General features: G+C 36.1%; 1 protein-coding gene across 2 annotated transcripts in view; it reads left to right on the plus strand.

Annotated features, from left to right (window-relative positions):
- Nucleotides 1–19,824, plus strand: part of PAX5 (paired box 5) — a 328,377-nt gene that overhangs the window by 250,094 nt on the left and 58,459 nt on the right. The window contains exon 8 of one of the 2 annotated variants that reach the window (XM_031937170.1): nt 1,601–1,702. In XM_031937170.1, the coding sequence (XP_031793030.1) occupies nt 1,601–1,702 (102 nt within the window). Of the gene's footprint in view, nt 1–1,600; nt 2,199–19,824 lie in introns of those variants that run through there. The other variant, XM_031937166.1, reaches the window with a different exon arrangement.

Genomic DNA, 19,824 nt, shown 5'->3' on the forward strand with positions numbered 1-19,824 from the left:
GATCAGGTTCTCATACTACTTCCTGGCCACTATTTTCCCTCTATTTAGAGGATATGGGTAACATAGAGAACATCTTTTGGAAGGCAAAGCTGTTGTTGATTTGATGGACATTTTTCCCTTAGTAAAAACTTATCTGTCTGAGTTATAATTAAAAGATTATTCTATGAATGACTTAAAATAGAGTAATTTGAGGATATTTTATGGCTTGTTGCAATTGATTTTTTTTTAAATGTCTATTAAAGATATAGTATGAATTGGTAGTTACATGTGTCAGTTCTGAGTTCGAACTGAGTCTGTGAAGGACTTGTTTATTACATGTTAATTTGGTGTCTCACTTCCATGATTCACATGGAAAAATAGAGATAGTGATACACAACTTTCATTTCCCTCAAAATATTAGCACCAAATTTATTTAGATGCAATATGGGCTTGGGTGGGAGAAAAGACCTGATTTCTAATTCAAGCTCTGTAAATAACTTCAGCCAAGTCATTTAAACTATCAGGACTTCAAGTTTCTTATCTTAATAATTCAATTAGACATTTATCATCTGTAAAATGAGAAGCTTGGACTAAGTAACTTCTGGTTCTGACTGGAGAATGTTTACTAAAAGTTTTAACTTCAGGGCAGAAAATAACAATAGCAACAATAAATTAATTCATTTCGTTTACTATGGAGTGTTTAAAGAACATTTCTTGCAATTATATTTCTTGCAATTACAATAAGTGTTTCATTAATTTTATCATCACTGATCTTTTTGTCTTTTTCACTTACATTAGTATTCTCAGAATAGTCTATACTTATTCCAACATGAATATATGTGTTATATATGAATTGCATATATGTATATATATACATTGTATATATATTATATGTGATATATCATATCATAGTTTATATGCATTATATAATATGTAAGTTAATAAGTATTAACAGTATAAGTTTTAATATTATTAGAAGTTAATATTAAGAATATTCATGTATATTGATCTATATATTATTGATATCATGTTGCATGTGATATATATGGATATATATGTACACATGTAGGTCTAGCTAGTCCATATATTCAAGTCAGCATAAATATATATGTACATTTACATATATGTATATGTGTGTGAATTCTACAGATGTCTGTATCTTAGCTACATATTTGTAAACATCCAGAAATACATATGTATACACAAAGATAAATGTTAGTAGATACCTCATCTCATAGCTGATCAATTGCTATTGCTTGATTTAATTTTATTTTTATGTTGCCAAGAATCAGGCAAACCTGGACCTATGATGGGAGTAATAGACTAAAACTCTTTTACAAGTTTGTCCCTTGTATAATGTTTACACATGCATGTTTGCTTTTGTTCATTCTGTTTTTTACCTTAAATAGCTTTCTGGCTTTATAGTCAAAGCTCATATAGAAAAAAGCTCTTTTCTTCCTGCCAGCCGGGGATGAGGGTAGGGGGGTGGAAAGCCCACTTTGGTATTCACAATACAGATATGACAAATGTATGGCCTGTGTTCCGGGTGTTTGGGGAAATGTAAAAACATGTCGAGTTGTTGCAAATGCTCACATGGTGATTTGTTGGTTTGATTCTTCAGGTCGTGATTTGGCAAGCACAACCCTCCCAGGATACCCTCCACACGTCCCCCCTGCTGGACAGGGCAGCTACTCTGCTCCAACTCTGACAGGGATGGTGCCCGGTGAGTTTTCAAAATGCAGCTTTTCTGAGGCAAGCAAAGTGCTTTCTGGTTGTTATATGTGGAGGCCGGCAGTCGACTGAGAGATGTGCATGAAAAAAAAAATCTGCCATATAGTCCAAAGTAAACTCATGAGTATCTATTAAAAAACAAACAAACAAACAAAAAACCCATAAACGAATTCTTGCCCTATCCTATCTCTCCAATGCAGTGCTTCCTCCATTTCACGTTTGCAAGGAAAAGATTATTCAGTCTAAGGCTTTGATTGGGCTTTTTTTTCTAATTCTTCAAGGTTATTTGTTTGATGTATCCAATAGAGAGGACTGGAATTGGCAGAAATGTCCCTTCTTTGATTGTATAAATGCTTTAAGACTGATTAAGACTTGGCAAAGATTTGTCCAAGGGAGAGAGAAGCTCTTTGGAGTGGTCTAAGTCTTGTTACTTTCATATGAGACATGCAATAAATAAACATTTATTAAGCACCTACTATGTGCCAGGCCCTGCACCAAATGCTGGAGATACAAAAAGAGGTAAAAGACAATCCCTGAGTTCAAGGAGTTTACAGTCTAATAGGGGCAACAACATGTAAAAAATAAATATAAAACAAGTTATATACAAGATAAATAGAAAAAATTAACAGAGGGAAGGCATTTCTTTGTAATAAACTATTCATACCTTTTGCAGCTGGCATCCTCCTAGGTAATATAGTTAGTTCTGTTAGTTTTCTGTCATGCACATTTCAAGATTTTTGAAAAGAGGGAAACATCCTTTTTTTGGTTGGGGTTGGTGGAAAGGTGGAAATAGCAACAGCCTTATTATATTTGTGAAAATGTTTGTGCCATAACTTGGCATCTTTGAAAGCTAAGATCCTGGCTTTTCTAAGGTTCATTTTTTTCTCAACTATAAAATAAAAGGTTGGGAATAGTTGAACTCTAATCTAATTTCCACTTCTGTTCTATGATTGTTTTTTCTATAATTACTCCTATATTAATGCTCTTCTTTTGTCTAGTCTCCTCTGAAATTGGGGAAAGAAAACAGAGGAAGAAATTATGACCCATTTATGTGTTTTTTTTTTTCATACCAACTTTAAACCTATTCAATAAGAGAAAGTAAGGTTCTTCCAGGCTTGTTGTTATTCAGTCATTTCAGTCATGCCCGACTATTCATGACCCTCTGTGGGGTTTTCTTGGCAAAAATACTAATGTCTTGCTATTTCCTTCTTCAGCTCATTTTGCAGATGAAGAAACTAAGGCAAATAGGACTCTACGACATGCCCAGTGTCACACAGTTAGTAAATATATAAGGATATAAGGCCAGATTTGAACTTAGGTCTTCCTATCCATTGAGCCACCTAGTTGCCCCAGCAGGTAGGGGGTTGGTTTAGGGGGTGTGTGGGGCTCAATGTGGAAAATATGTGGATTTTTTTTCCCTGATAAAATATAAGCTCCTTGCAGACAGGGATCATTTCATTTTCTGTCTTTGCATCAGCAGCATTTAGCATATTATATGGAATATACTAGGCTTTTAACAAATGCTGATTGAATGCTTTTTACCCAAGTGTAATTGTGTATCACATTTCAGTTCTTGTAGCATCCTTGCCAGGGTGAATTTCCAAAATATTCAATACCATTAAGATCTTAACATTTGTATAGCACCACATACTTTGCAAAGATTTTTCTCATTTATTATTGTATTCAATTTAAAAATGAATTTTCTGAAATTCAAGGAAATGTAAATGCTGACATTCCTAGTCACTGTTTCTGGCAAAGCTTTTCTTTTTTTCTGCATAGAGTACCTTTACAGTGAACTAAGCTTGCATGCAGAGGAAGGAAGGGGGGAAATGGAGAAAGGGGGGAGCAGGCAGAGAGCAGATTCACATCAGTAGCACTGGGTTTTGACACACATACAAGGTGATTCACATTGCCTTCCTGCCATGAACAGAAGCAGGAGCAAGTGGAAAATTTGAAAGCCCAGCTAGTGCTCACAAGATTTTCTCAGCTCAGCTTTATAGACACAAAAGGTTGATCTAGTTCAGAGAAGCACCTGAACTTTTTACAGGATTATCCAAACGGAATCTGCACTCTGAACCATTGGAGTTTCTTGCAGCCTTAATTACAGTAAGGATTATAAAAATGACTCTAAGTTTGACAGAGCCCACATAGTTCTCAGAATATATGAAGGTTCTTTTAACATTAACTGGAGCTACAGGAATTAAAGATTAGAACAAGTGCATATTTTTAATGATAAGCCTGCTGTGCCACAGCTGTGTCAGATACTCAAATGCTCTGAATGAGGTTCTCGGTGTCTCCGCACCCCCATGGCACTGATCCCCTGGAGGAGCTTAAGCACAGGTCTGCAGGTTGGTAAGCAAACAGTTTGGCAAGGGATAACCCAGTACACTTCAGGTGTGGGCAGCTGTATCTTAATGCCCCCTAATGGTGCCACATATTTTTCACTTTGGTGTGAACATATTTATTTCAAGAAGCTTGTTGTTAAAGGTGTGTGTGTGTGTGTGTGTGTGTGTGTGTGTGTGTTGGAAGGGTGGTTAATGACTTCACATGGTACCTCCCTTTGTTCCTTGAGAGCAAAAATGATTTCATGCATATATTTGTGTCCCCAGCTTTTTCCTTCAAGTACCTAATATAGTATCTGGCACATAGTAAGTGCTTTAAAATGCTCATTGTTTGATTTCAATAAAGCACTCTGATTAAAGTCAGACATGGAGCTTCTGGACTGATTAGCAGTGCCCACAATCTCAATTGATCTTTTTCCAGAATCAGAGTTTCAAGGGATTACAGAGATGATCTAATTGAACATTCTCATTTTACAAGTGAGGAAATTGAGACTTAGGGAGATTACCTGATTTACTCAAGATCACATATATCAGAAGTGGTATTAAAACTATGCCTTCTCATTACAGAATGGTCTTTCTTCTGTTTCATATTGGCTCTTTTTAATACATTTCAAAGTCATTCTTTCATTCATCCATCCATCCAATAACAACCATTAAATGTCTATTATATGCCAAGTATTATATTAGATTCCTGAAGAAAGACAGTATAGAAGAACTTTTTAAAAATTTCATTAGGTTTGGTATTTAGAATGTCTGCCTTGTATTGCCAAACTTGGGAGTTTCCCAATTTTTAGCATTTCAACATTCATTCAGCAGATATTTATTAAGCACTTATTATACTTGAAGTATTATACTAGGCACAGAGGATATAAGGATAGTTATAATCCAAACTCTGCATTCAAGAAAACTAATAATATTTCTCTTTGAGCTGTGGATTGTGTGTTTGCAATTTGAATATTGACTGAATATATAGCTTTTCTCTCCAACTCTATCTGTCTCTGTCACTCTCCCTCTCATTTTCTCTGTCTCTGTTTGTCTCTGCTTCTATCTTTGTCTCTCTCTGTCTGTTTTTCTCTGTGTGCCTCTTCTGTCTCTGTCTCTGTCACTCCCTGTCTCTGTTTCTCTGTCTGTCTCTCAATTTCTCCCCTTCCCTCTTTCTCTCTCTCTCTCTCTCTCTCTCTCTCTCTCTCTCTCTCTCTCTCCTTCCTCTCTCTTGTTTTTCTCCTCTCTCTTCTTTCTCTTTCTCTTCTCTTTCTCCTCTCTCTCTTTCTCTACCTCTGTCTCTCTATCTCTCTCTTCTTCTCTCCCTTTCTCTCCCTCTGTTTGTTTTTCTCTTGTATTGTTAAACTACCTAAAGAACAGCACAATGTTGAGAACATGAGTGGTACTAAATCTCATTGTACTCTACCCTGGTCCCACCATGCATGGAGTATTTTCTTCACTTCTAGTTACTACATTTTAAGAAAGACATGGATAAATTGGAAAGTTTCCAGAGAAAGTCAACCAGGTTGATAAAGAGACTCCATATCACAACACATGAGGATGGGTTGAAGGAACTGAGAATACTTAACCCAGAAAAGGGAAGACTCAGGAGAGCCAGGATAGCAATAGTCAAGTACTTCAAGCGTGAGCATGTAGGAAAGAAATTTACTTTTTCTTCTTGACCTTTGAAAACAGAACTAGGAGTAATAGGTAAAAGTAGTGAAGAGGCAAATTAGGCTTTATGTAAGGAAAAATTCCTTAACAGAGTGATCCAGAAGTAGAAAAGTTTACCTAAGGAGAAAAGCAGGTCCCCCCCTCTTTGGAGGTCTTCTGATAAGAGTAGGATTATTACTTGTCTTATTTTTCAGTCATTTCCAACCCTTTGTGACAAAATTTGGGTTTTTCTTGATTAAGATACTGGAGTGGTTTGCCATTTCCTCTTCCAGTTCATTCTAAAATGAGGAAACTGAGACAAATGTAGTTAAGTGACTTGCCTGGAGTCACATAACTAGTAAGTGTCTGAAGCTGGATTTGAACTTAGATCCTCCTGACTCCAGATCTAATTCTCTATCCACTGCAGTATCTTACTGAATAGGGTTTTCTTATTGAGATGTACGTTGAATTAGATGGCCTCCATGATCCCTCTTGACTATGAGACTTGTGATGCAGAGTAATGAGAGCACAATTTGTGTACAAATGTACTCTGTATAGGTATTATCTCATTTAATTCTCAGATAAAAGATAAAGATGAAAAGAATTAACTATGATTTCGCCAATTCCAAAGAGTCATTATTTTATCCAAATAGGTATTTCTTTTACTGATGAAGATCACCTTTCTACTTCTTTGTAGATATCTAAATGAGCTTCTATAACCCTCACCTCCAAAAATCCATCACTTCATCGTCAACCTTCTGGTAACTTTGGTCCTATAAAGAAAAGATACTCACAGTCTGTCCTCAAACTCATTCTTGAACTCTTTCCAGCTCAGTAGGATCTGAGAGAGCTTGTCCTGTGGCATTTAAAAACTCAGGGTCATCTCCATGGCTCACAGATGCAATGAGGTATCAAACTGGATAAAGTACAGAATTTAGTCAAAAAGACCTGAATTCAAGTCGTGTTGGACATAAGTGATCTGATCCTAGACTTCTGTTAGCCTTTCTCTGCCTCAGTTTCCTCATCTACAAAAATAGGTATAATAAGAGTACTTTCTTCAAAGAATTGTTATGAGGAAACAGAGTTAACATGTAAAGACTTTGAAAACCTTCAATACTAGCTATTATTGTTGCCATTGTTAATGAAGGAAAGAATAACACTATGTTGCAGGAGTATAATATCATCATTCCCATTTTGAAGAAGAGGAAATTGATTAGCATGGAGTTGAATGAAATCAGATAGCTAGTAAGTAGTAGAGCTGGAAAAGGGCAACAAAAGATCTCAGTGGATAGATTGCTAGACTTAGAGTCAGGAAAATTCATCTTCCTGAGTTCAAATTTATCCTCAGACACGTAGTTGCTGTGTGACCCTGGACAAGTCATTTTACCTATATTGCTTTAATTTATTAGGGAAGGAAATAACAAACCACTCCTTCATCTTTGCCAAGAAGATCTACAGTTTATATGAAGAGGTATTGACTCCTTACTTTTTCTCCTTTATGAAGTTTTTTTTAATGACATGATTAAACAGCTCAAGTGGAATCCCAATGCAATTCTAGTACTTAACTAACTAAATGTGTGATTTCTAAGCTTTTCTAAGCTTTTATCATAGTAATTTGCGGGGGGGGGCAGTTTACTTGAATCAATGTAAAAAGCTGTTAAATACAAATATAAACATTGATGCTAAGTAGAAATAGTTTGGGGATTATCTGTTGCTTTGTGTTATATAATACGTTCTCGTGGGTAATAGGGACTTAACTATCTCTTTCTTTTGGAATTTTTTTTTTGCCAGATGCTTTAAAAAATGTCTAGAGAGGTAGAAATGATAGACAGGTGCAGAGATTGATAAATGTATGCTGGTGTGTTGAAGCATCTCTCTCAGATGGAGTTCTGTCTAATTCTCAGATGGATGAATTATATACATCAGCCCTCATTAAGGCCGGGGAGGTGATCTACAGATTCTGACATTTTTTGGGTTCATAACTAGATGAGAATATGCACCTGTCCTGTCCATTAAAACCTTGCCAGATTGGCCTTTCCAGGGGTTACCTAAATTCTTACATCAGTAGGTACTTGAAAAAGAATTATTGAATGAATGAAAATAAATGATTTTGAATTGCCCCCATATTTGAAAGTTTGCTTCATAGGTCTGAAGCCTGATCTTTGAACTTATGTGTTTGCCTCTGTTTCTTCAACTGTAAAATGGAGATAATGGACATATGTTTCCCAATTGTCATGATAATCAAATGAGATATTTCTGAATTTCTTGCTTAGCACAGTGCCTGATACATAGTTGGTACTTAATAATGATTGTTCCCTTTTCAAATTTGAAGATATGTCATTAGTGAGCTAAGACTCAGGGATTCCTGAGTTCCAAGTTCCTGGTATTTTACTCCCCACTTCTTCACCCCCATCCCCAAACCCCGCTGAACTGAACTAATAGTAGAATTAGTGAGAAGTTATCTTTGGTTCTCAAAAAGTTACTAGAAATACCACACAGACAAGAAAATGGAATGATCCTCTTTTTCTTTCCCCACCATCCTTCTCCTAATCCTGGCTTCTGTGAATGTTAGAGGTTCTGTGTCCTTCTAAATCTCTCTATGGGTCCTCTTTTCTCTAGTGCTCAAAATGAGTAGGTATAGGCTCTGAGGAGGGAGGGGAAAAAGAAGGTACTACTCAGATAGTCATTTTCCTGCTTCCAGGGATACCTGAAGGGAAAAATCTTTGTCTTATATCACCCAAATATTGTAGACATAGAGGGACACCATCATACTGAGCCTATAGAAGCAAAGAAAATGTTCCCCTCCCCTCTCTCTGCCCCTACTCAGGATATTAACTGTAAGTAACTTTTACATCACTTACAATATAAATCCTGAATGCAAAAGTCTGCCACTGGTATTATTACAAATACATCCTTGGAATCAGAGAGCTAACAATCTAAGCAGAAAATGCAAAGAGCTTGTTATTGCAGTCTTAAATTATTTGGTGGAATTATTGGATTGTTCTCATTGTGACAGACATTAGCCCTCACTGGTATTAAAAGAATGTTGGGTGGGATAAGCTCCACAACAGACATCCAGTTTTCATAAACTTCCTATCAGGACTTTGTTGATTAAATACCAGACAGAATAAGAACAAGGTCTCCCTTCCTTAAGAAGCAATGTGACAAGGAAGAAAGAGCATTTGAGTCTTGGAAGCTGGTTTTGAATTTTGACTGTATTCCCTGTATGGACTTAGGTCCTTCCACTTCTTTGAGAAGGTTGTCCTAATTTATCTGCAAGGGCCTTTTTGGGTTCTGTATCCTATCTATGATTCTCAACTTTACTAAAAGGAGTGATAGATGATAGATTCTTTAAGGTTTTTCCTAGAGGAATTTCTTTGGTAATACCACTGTATATTTAATCTTTGTTCTGCCACATGGGGTTAATTTTTACCTCATTAGAAATGCAGCAGAGCAAAATACAAAAGGGCCTTGAAAGTGTTTTACATGGAACTAGAACAAGGCAAGATGACATTTGGATGACATGAGGCATGTTCTGTGACAGAAGCATGTGTATTGTGAAGCTTTCCCCCTTTACAATAATGGTTACATGACACACCTTTCCTCAGAAGAAAGAGATTGGTATGGACATCCTCCACTGAGCACCCAGTCCTGTAATTGCTAAAAATCAATAGGACTCTCTTATCTCCATGTCTTGGTACTGGCTGTGCTTCTTACCTAGATTCTTGTTCCCCACCTCTTAGGTTCCCCAGCTTCCTTCAAGACTCAGCTTAGATACTCCCTCAACACCTCAGCTGCCAGTGTCTTCCCTTCTGACACTGGCTTTCCTAGACTCTGTAAAAGTCTTGCATATACTCATTTATTTGCAGGTTGTCTCTCCCTATTAAAATGTGAGCTCCTTGAAGGGAGGGAACTATTTTTTGACCTTTTTTTATGTAATCCTCATGTATAAGCACAGTGCCTGAAAGGCAGTAAACACTTAAAATACTTAATAAGCAAATATTTGTTCATTTGACTTGAACTGATTTGTTCCCTTATAAGTAGTAACCCTTAAGGTAAGGTAAAGGTGCTTAGCCCATGGGAAAATGGAGAAAACTAATAACAATGGGAGTAAAAACTAATAACAATAATTAATAACAATGGGAGGAAAAGAAATAATGATGAATTACAAATAACAAACAAACTCACATAAAACCCTAATCCCCATACAAGTTGAATCCCTGGAAATCAACTTCCCAAAATAGCAACATACAATTGTTATTAATTAATTAATTGATTTTTATATATCATTGGTCTGCATAAAAAGTAAATGGGAATTTTGGGGAAGTTTTGGGAAAGCCACAGACAATAGTCAAAGATCAACAAATGACACAGAAAAACTTTAGAAACTCAGAAATACATAATGTGTGTGTGTGTGTGTACACATATAATGTAAGTTACCTACCAAAATGATGTGTGTGGGTTTGGCCCCCATATGATGAGGACACCAGATGATGGCAGGCACCAAAAGTTGGGTTTCGATCATGTGAAGAATTCATAAGGGCCATTCTCTTTGGCAAAAAGTAGATTTATTTAGGAAAGAGGTTACCAACAAAATGAAAGGATACAATAGATAATGGGAATGATAAATATGAATTAGAGTTGTGAAAGTGTATGAAAGACAAGTTCCTCAGTGGAACTCACAATTACCCAGGAGAAAGAAAAAAACCCATAAAGTTGGGGCACGCTCTTACTGGCAGGCTCAATCCTGAAAGAGACTTAGTATCCTAAAATAGTAAGTTAGCTCTAACAAGGAAAAGTGGGGTTGGAAAGCATAGTGGAGTTAGGAGAAATACCACATGGCATGAAGGAAGAGGAAGGGGAAAGAAACACAAGGCAGGGAGTGTCATGGCAGACTGACCCAAAGGAAGGCAGCAGCCATAAGTAGATTTTATAGGGAAAATTTAACCTCAGGGACATGACTTGGATTTCTGACAGTATATGACAAGGTGAGACTGTTCAGGGGGTAGGACCATGAAACTAAACTGATCTCTATCAGTGCCTTCTCCCTACTTGCATCAGGGATCAATTTTTGTCAATTCCTCTACTAACCACACCCAACATTGAAGACATCATCATCATCATCACACACACACACACAGTATTATATAATATCAATCCAAATTTTACAATAAGGTGTGGTATAAACCCCATAACAGAAAAAGATAGAATACAGAGCGAAACTGGACTCAGCAGAAACAACAAAGCAGACCAGTTTTATTCAGGGAAAACATTCATACTATGAGGGACAGTCAGATAATGGAAATAGATCAGGTCCCACTGAAGTGCCTGGTGGATAGGGTGCCAAAAGCAGTAGGCAGTGGGTTTTTGAGGTTTTTAAATAGGTCAAAGAGGATCAAGCACTGGGGGGAAAGGACAGGGTGCCTGTACTTGGGGAAGTGGTACTAGTGTTGGGGTAAATTGAGAAAATGAAGGTAAAAAACATTTAAGTGAACCACCCAGAGTTAAACATCTAGTGGTTGAAGCCATATTTAATCTCAGGTCTTCCTAGTTCCAAATGTAGCTCTATCTATTTCATCAAGTAGCCATTTGGGATGAAATATCTGGACTTGGAAGCCAGTGCTGATACATACTGCATGTGAGAATGGAAGGAATGGCAAATCTGGAGAAGAGGTTTGTTAGTTGATAGTCACACTCCTTGGGGGTTTTAGCCATCACTGAAGTCCTCCCTTTGGTCTAGTGATTCAGGAGATTTGAATTTTCTAGGACTTTTTAGTTTAGAGGTGTAGGAAATTTACTGATCTCCTTTCAGGGAGCCAGTTAATTTCAGGTTCAATACAATTTAGAATCTTCCTGTATCTATTTTTGGAGGGTAGAAGGTCAGTATTCATTTATTAATTTATCTATTATAGGAGAAGCTAGGGAGACTCTCATGAGTGATTTGGCTTATATTGTGCCATTAAACACAGCACTGTATCACCAGAAATTTGGCCTCTGGTAATGATTTTTTGACCAAGGCAGCATATGAAATAGAAAAAAAGTATTAAATGGTGCTCCATTTTTCATAATCCAATTAAGTTTCTATAGCAATGGCAGAGAAATGATAGGAAAGTGGGCAGAAGGTGCCAAGAACTATCTACTTCTTAAACCATCTCCAAACTTTAATTTCACCATTGGTACCCTTAATTTAAGATCCTTGTTCAGTGACCAATAAGTTGATATACCACTGAAAGAACTGAACCACATTCATATTGATATTTATGCTGTAAGCCAGACAACAAAGAAGTTGTAGCTAAAAGGGAGACTAGCTGGCCAGTTTCCCTTCAAGAATTGTCATAGTTTATATCATCATGTGTCAAAAGGCAACAAGAAACACTATTTTACTAGACATTTAATCTTTTTCATGTAGTGTTCATGATGAGCAGTCAGTGAGTCAATAAATGTTTATTAAACACCAACTATATGACAGTTACTGTGCTAAGCTCTGAGTATATAAAGAAAGACAAAAGATAATTCTTGCTCTATAATACTTACAATCTTTGTCGGGAGGGTTGACAATATGGATAAAAGTGTGTATAAATAAGCCACATAGAACAAACTAGAAATAATTAAAAGACAGAAGATAAAGCTCTAGTGATCCTCTTATGAGATATGAATTCCTTTCTTTGATGACATTTAAGGGATCAACTTATCCCTTAAAAACCTATCTTTTCAGGGTTTTATAATTGAATCATGAAGGGAATTCCATACAAGGAGTACAAGCTTGGGAAGTGCTTTGTGGATGTGACAACAGGGAGAAGGATCTCTACCCTGCATCTTCTATAGGAATTAGAAACAACTTTCAGACATAGAGATGCTTTTTCCAGCAATTCAAGAGAGTACAAGGAATAATTTAGGGAACAGCAACACAACTTCAGAATAGAAATGACTACAGTAGGGCAGCCACTTGAGGGAAGGAACAGTTTGAAGAAATAGGACCTTTGCCAGCAGAGAAGATATTTATAGATTCAAAAGAGAACAAGCCAAGCAATTGAGAATTCAAGTATGAAGATGAACAGAACCTGAGAACTCAGCTGAACAACCTATTCAGCAATAAAGTTGCACCTAAGACAAACTTTATGAGAACTTGAAAGTGAGAAGGATTTCCAGGCTTTGTCGCATAAGGAATTCTGTGTTGCTTAGCATATATTTTACAAACATAACTTACTACCTATGTGATCCAAGTTTGATCTCATATTTCTTGGTGTTGTATGTGAGAGGGAGTGTGCTCATGGTTTATTATGAGAAGAGAAGATTTTTATAGATACTGTTTTTATTGTCATCTTATTAAATGACTATTAGCAGCTTATTGTTTCTACTCACTAATTGTTAATGGTAAACAAATTGGTGGAGGTTTGTGAGTTCCAGTAGTGGGAATAACCTCCTAAAAGATATCCTAGAATTCAAGGTAGTTTTTTCTCATTGAGGGCCCAATCTATGAATATATACAAGTTGGGGGAGAAACCCCCTTCTTTTGCTAGAAGGGAGGACAAAGATAAAAAGATATTACATGCGATTATAAAGCAGATCTAAATCAACTTTTCAAAACAAGTTTTGAACTCCAATAAAAGAGAAACAGATAAAAATAAAAGTATCAACTCTTTTTATCATACTTTGAAAAGATTATCAAATATAATATGTTTATCACAAAAGAAGTCAGAGACTCCTTCTGACAATTACTTAAATTTTCTTAACAAAGAAGTCTGGGCAAAATAAAAGTGAGTTTAAAATATAAGATTGTTTATAAATATTATTGGTGAGGTTGTTAGAAGATAATGAAACTATCCTCTCACAAAAGAGGGAATTCAACATAGAGAAGCATTGATATGAAATCCAGCTAAGCTAGATGATCCTGAGAACATTTATCAAAAAATTAAGAAAGAAGGAAAGCACCAAACATATATAAAATGTAAAAAATCTGTGAGTGATGATCTATTATTGTCAGGGATGATAATTATAGTGATATCATCACAATTTTATTTTGTTCTCCTATCTCAGTATACATTATACTATCTAAGGAACTGGCATTTGTGTGCTTGAGAAAGCTGAGAAGCCTGGCCAAACTGAGTAGTTATTATAACAGAAGTGATCCATGCAGGATTTGATAAGATTTTAAAGGCACTTATGGATTGATTTTTAAGATAGCAGGAAAAAGGGGCAACTTTGCAAAGAATGTAAAAAATCACAGAGGGTACTTTTACAAAAAAAGAAAAAAACAACAACCAAGACTTCATCAGCACCTTCTGACTGACATGTCTGCTTTCCCATCTCAGAAAATCATTATGAGAATTGCTTATACATAGAAGTATCCTTTGTGATGACCATGCTAGCACCCGGGATACCTTAGAATCAGCTGGAGTCAGGATAAGCAAAAGACCTTAGTCTTTATTCTTGGTCTTTAGGAGTAGAAGTTAACAGGATGGAAGCAGAATCTCCACCATCTCCTTCTTCCTCCTCTACCACCAAAGTGACCCTGGCTAGTCTTACTCCACCCCCTAGTCCCTCCTACAATCTCTGTATTACACCAATCATCGAGCCAGCACAGGATAGTGGAAAGGGCCATTTTCCAAGCATATGCCCATAGAGTATTGTCCAATCGGTAGTTAGCCTTAAATGCTGGGCAGTCCTGACCTCTGAGCATCTACTCAATAGTTTCAGTCCTCTACAATCCTTGATGAAAACATAAGAAGAAAATAAGCAGAGTTTTGAAATTTTCTTTTATAGCAGACCACATATTTACGGTCACAAAATAGATATAAGATCTTACTGTGACGATTGTTTATTGATTTTTAAAAACTTGATTCAGAAGAACAAAATGCACTGAGGGGAAAACCTTTCCTCAAATAGGGTATTTCCTGTCTCTATATCAAGCTTATATAAGATCCTTTAAAGATGTTGCATATCATCAAGAATGCATAAAAGTGAGAGATGTGTTTGTCTAGGACAAGAGCTCTTAACTTTTTTTGAATCATGGATCCCTTGGCAGTCTGTTAAAACATATGGAACCCCTTAGAAAAATGTTTGAAAATGCATACAACAAATTACATAAGATTTAAAGGAAGCCAAAGGTTAGTAAAAATAAGAATGTTGTTGGGTTTCTGCCCGCCCTCCCCATCCAAATTCAGGAATTCTCTGAAATTTATCCATATCTTTCCCTCCCACTCTGCCTTATCAAGGGGGTTCCCAGGTTAAGAAGCCCTGGCCTAAGATGTTCATTAGTGACTTGAAGCTATTCTGTATAAATTCCAAACAAAAGAAGGATTACCTATTGATGATGAGTTTTTCCAAATGATTCTTATTAACAAATGAAAATGTACAAACCTCATTGTATAGATCTCTGGGATTCTGCAAAACATTCTCAAGTAGAATCCCCAATAATGGAGAACAGATTGATCTAACCGTCCACATGAGGAAAATAAAATCAATGAAAAAGGTGTATTGCTCATGCTATCATCAGTATATACTTCTTGAATAGATGCTGCATATAGAAAAAATGCTAAGTCTAGAAAAGAATACAAGGAGATCAGGTAGAATTACATTTGGAAAATTAAATACCTAGAGGCATCAATAGCCCCAATGAAAAATTTTAATATATAATAAAGTCTCATGTGTTAACCTAGCTCTTTCCCCAGATTCAGATCTATTAGAGAATAGTTCAACTCAAATCAAGAAAAATTCATTAAGTGCCTACTATGTATTAAGGTGATATGATTTGCACTTTCCCATCCTTCTTTTCCCCCTCCTTGAGCTAGGAACTTGGAATCTGCCTTTCTGATACTGCACTTTGACAGAAATCCCACCTTTGTAATACCAGTTTTCTCCTAGTGATATTCTATGGCTACAGATCATGGAATGCCATCAGTTCAGAACAGTCATATTCAAAAGCAATTTCAGCCACAATGGAAAAATACATGGAGGGTGTCACTATTTAGTTTCTTGATGCAGTGACAAAATAAAGCAGCAGAGCATTCAGAATGCCTGAAGCTTAAGCTTAGATTTTGATGTCTTAGAAAAAAAGAATATATCCTAAGATGTTGTTATCCTGGATGTAGAATTTTGTACTAATGAGGTCCTAGAAATAGTCATGGTGTTGATAAAAATGTAGATAGCTGGAGATTAGGTACCTTCAAATTGGGCAGTGCTTCAGTGAGTTTTTAGCCTTCCTGATACCACACAATAATTTAAGGAAATACCTTTAATCATGGATCAAATTATAACACAAGAAGACTAAGACTTCTAATACTCTTATTTTTTTCCCTCTAGATGTTCACTTATATTCACACCAGGGAGTATGTTTATGCCCTTTATTTCTCCTTTTAATTACTTTGATGACATTAATACTATTATTATTTATCGAGAACATTTTATTTATAAGATTTATAGGCATTCTTCATAGTTATTACTTTATAGCCGTCTTGGGAAGTAGGCTAACATGCCTTTCACAGTTGAGAAAACTGAAGCCCATTAAAATGAAGAGACTTTTGTTTAATCCAAGAAGACCCTAGATTTTGAGTCAAGAAAGTTCAAGTCTTAGACTTGCCATTTACCAGTGCTGTGGCCTCATGCAAAGTATTTCAAAGTCTTTAAGCCTCAGTTTCTTCATTGGTTAATTGAACATGATATTAATCAATCAATAAACAAACATTTATTAAATGCTACTTTTCAGGCACTATTCAAAGTATTGGGCATATAAAGATAAAAAACAAAATATTTTCTGCCCTCAAGTAGCTTACAGTTTCTTGAGAGGACACAACAAGTACATACATAAATATACAACAGAATAACTCCAAAATAAATACAAGGTAGCTTAGAAAGAGAGGACATTAGCAGTCTCAGGGATGAAGGAAGTTTTCCTTTTATAAACATTTAGTTCTTTATTTTTCCATTTATGTGTAAAAACAACTTCTAACGTTCATTTTTTAAAATTTTGAGTTCTAGATTCTCTCTTCTTCTCCCTCCCCTCATTGAGATTGCAAGCAATTTGATATGCTATACATGTACAGTCATGCAAAACATTTCCATAATAATCATGTGAAACAAAAAATAGATGGAAAAAACCCCTCAATAAAAATAAAGTAAAAAAATGTTTGCTTCTATTGGTATTCAGACACCATCAGTTGTTTCTCTCAGTATCAATAACAATTTTTCATCATAAATTACTCAGGGTTGTCTTGGATCATTGTATTGCTGAGAATACTTATATCATTCAAAGCTGATCATCTTATAATATTGTTGTTACTTTGAACACAATACATTTCACTTTGCATCAGCTCGTGGTCATATTTCCAGGTTCTTCTGAGAGATTCCTGCTCATCATTTCTCATAACATATTAGTATTTCATCACAATCACATACCACAATGTATTCAGTCATTCCCCATCTAATTGGCATCTCCTCAGTTTTCAATTTTTTGTACCCAGAAAAGAATTTTTATAATTATTTTTGTACATATAGATCCTTTTCCTTTTTTTGTTTTTTTTTCCTTTGTTGGTACAGGCCGAGTAATGATATTGCTAGGTCAAAAAATCCAAATTGCTTTACAGAATGGCTGAATCAGTTCACAACTCCACCAATAGTGCATTAATGTCTAATTTTTGTCATATCCCTTCATTTTTGTTTTCTGTCCTATTAGCCAATTTAATAGAGAATGGCAGCACTTCAGAACTATGTTAATTTGCATTTCTCCAATCAATAGAGCATTTTTCATATAGCTATAGATAGCTATGATTACTTCATCTGAAAACTGTTCATATCTTTTGATCATTTATTAATTGATGAATGGCTCTTATTTTTACAAAATTGACTCAGTTCTCTATATGTAGAAATGAAGCCTTTATCAGAAAACTTTCTTCATTTTTTTCCATAGTTACTCTTGCTGACTGTATTTTCCCACTATTTATTACACATTCTCTCCTTTCACCTTGTCCCTCCTCAAAAGTGTTTTATTTCTGACCATCCCCTCCCCAAATCTGCCTTCCCTTATACTACACCCTCTGCTTCTTGTATCCCCTTCCCCTCTTTTTTTCTGGAGGAAAAGCCAGATTTCTATACCCAAGTGAGTATGCATATTATTCCTTCTGTGAGCCAATTCTCATGAAAGTTAGGTTCACTTATTCCCCCTTACAGATCTCTTCCCCTCTACTGTAAAAGGCTTTTTCTTTTGATTGTGATAATTTACATCATTTTCCCTCTTTCCTTCTCTCCCAATACTTCTTAATTTCATCTTTTTAGATAATTTCACCTTTTAGATAAAGTTTTGCTTTACATTCAACTACCACCTCTGTCCTCTGTTTACATGTACTCCCTCTAACTGCCCTAATAACAAGAAAGTTCTTATGAACTATAAATATCATCTTCACATGTAGGATCGCAAGCAGTCCAACTCACTAAGTCCCTTATGAATTCCATTTTGGTTTTGTTAATCTTCTTCTGAGTGGTGTGTTTTGATCTTCCTTGTCACCATAGTAACTTTCTATGGTCAGAATCTTTTTCTGTTGTCTGCTCATTTTCCTAGTCTATTACTTGGTTTTTAACTCTTTGTTAAAGTAAGACTCTGCTTCCAGACTAGAGGATGCACTTTTTTAAGCTTTGGGGGTTTTGTACAACTGTTTTCAAAGGTACTTCTAAGGATTTGTAAATTTTCACTTCTTCCAAGGTGGCATAATCTAATAAGTTTGATTATTGCTCTCTTGGCCTATGTTCTGGTCACAATCACTCTTTTCTTCCCTGGAATTATGAGGAAAGTTTCCACTGCACAGTAACTACAAGCTCTGGTGTGCTAGTGTTACTCCTTGCCAAGGACTCCAGTCCTTGTCCGTGACCCAGGACTGCAACTCAAATCCAAGTAGATAAAGCAATAGAGTTCTGTCTTAGTACTAGCAAAGAGACCTCCCACAATCTGTGGATTGAGAGCTCCAGAAGTTGCTGCTTATGCTATTGATTCAGTGGCTCCCAAAAGCTGCTGCTAGTTTGCTAGGGCTGGGGCTATGTTGTGGCTTCTGTCACTGTATTCCACTCTCAATCCAACTGCAACAGACCTTTTCTCCTGACTTTCTAAGTTGTCTTAGACTGAAAATTGTTTCACTCTATCTTTTTGTGGGATTCTACTGGTCTAGAATTTGTTTAGAGTCATTATTTAAAGGTATTTGGAAGGATTTAGGGGAGAACTTAGGTGGGCCCCTTCCTTTGATCTGCCATCTTGCCTCTACCTACTCTAAGGAAAGTCTTCCAATAGAAAATTATACTCAAGCTAAGTTTTGAAATAAGTAAAGGATTCCATTAATCAAAAATGAAGTGAAAATATGGTCCAGTCATGAGGGTGGGGGTAAAGGGTAGAAGGGACAGCCAGGAAACACAACAGCACAGAGGTAGGAGAAAAAATAATGAGTGTAAACAACAGAAAGGTTAGTTTTTTTAGACTGCTAAATATAGGAAAGGATGAACTGTATATTTAGTGTAGAAAGTGAGGTTTGGACTAGGTTATACAGGGCATTAAAAGCCAGAAGTGTTTTCACATGCAAGTGGAAACCACTGGAATTTACTGAATGGAGGAATGATAATCAGATTTATCCTTAAGGAAAATCATTTTGGCAGCAATGTGCAATATGGACTGAAGAAAGGAGAGAAAAGAATGAATAAGTAAGAGTCTATTCAAATTGTCCAGGCTATAGGAAATAAGGCCAAGGTTCTTATGAGAGAAGGGAGAAAAAATTGGATGCAAGAGATGTAGAAGTAGAAACAAGATTACTGTTTACTGTTGGACTGATTGGAAATGTGTGCTAAGAGAGATTGAAAGATTGGTGATGCTCTAAACAAGACTAGAGAACTTTGGAAGAAAGATGATTTCTTTGGAAAAGATAATGAATTATATTTTAGATATGCTGAGTTTGGAGTGCTTATAGGATATCTAACTTGAGATGTTCAAAAATATTTTGGCGATATGGTACTGGAGCTCAGGAGAAAGACTAGGGTTGGATATTTAGATCCAGGAATTATCTAAAACAATGTTAGCTCATGAAGTCACCAACAGGAAAATGTAGAGGGAGAAGAGGGCCTAGGATAGAGCACTGGGATATAATCACAGTTAGACAGTGTCTAA

This window comes from Sarcophilus harrisii, chromosome 1, assembly GCF_902635505.1.
Source record: "Sarcophilus harrisii chromosome 1, mSarHar1.11, whole genome shotgun sequence".
NCBI lineage: Eukaryota > Metazoa > Chordata > Mammalia > Dasyuromorphia > Dasyuridae > Sarcophilus > Sarcophilus harrisii.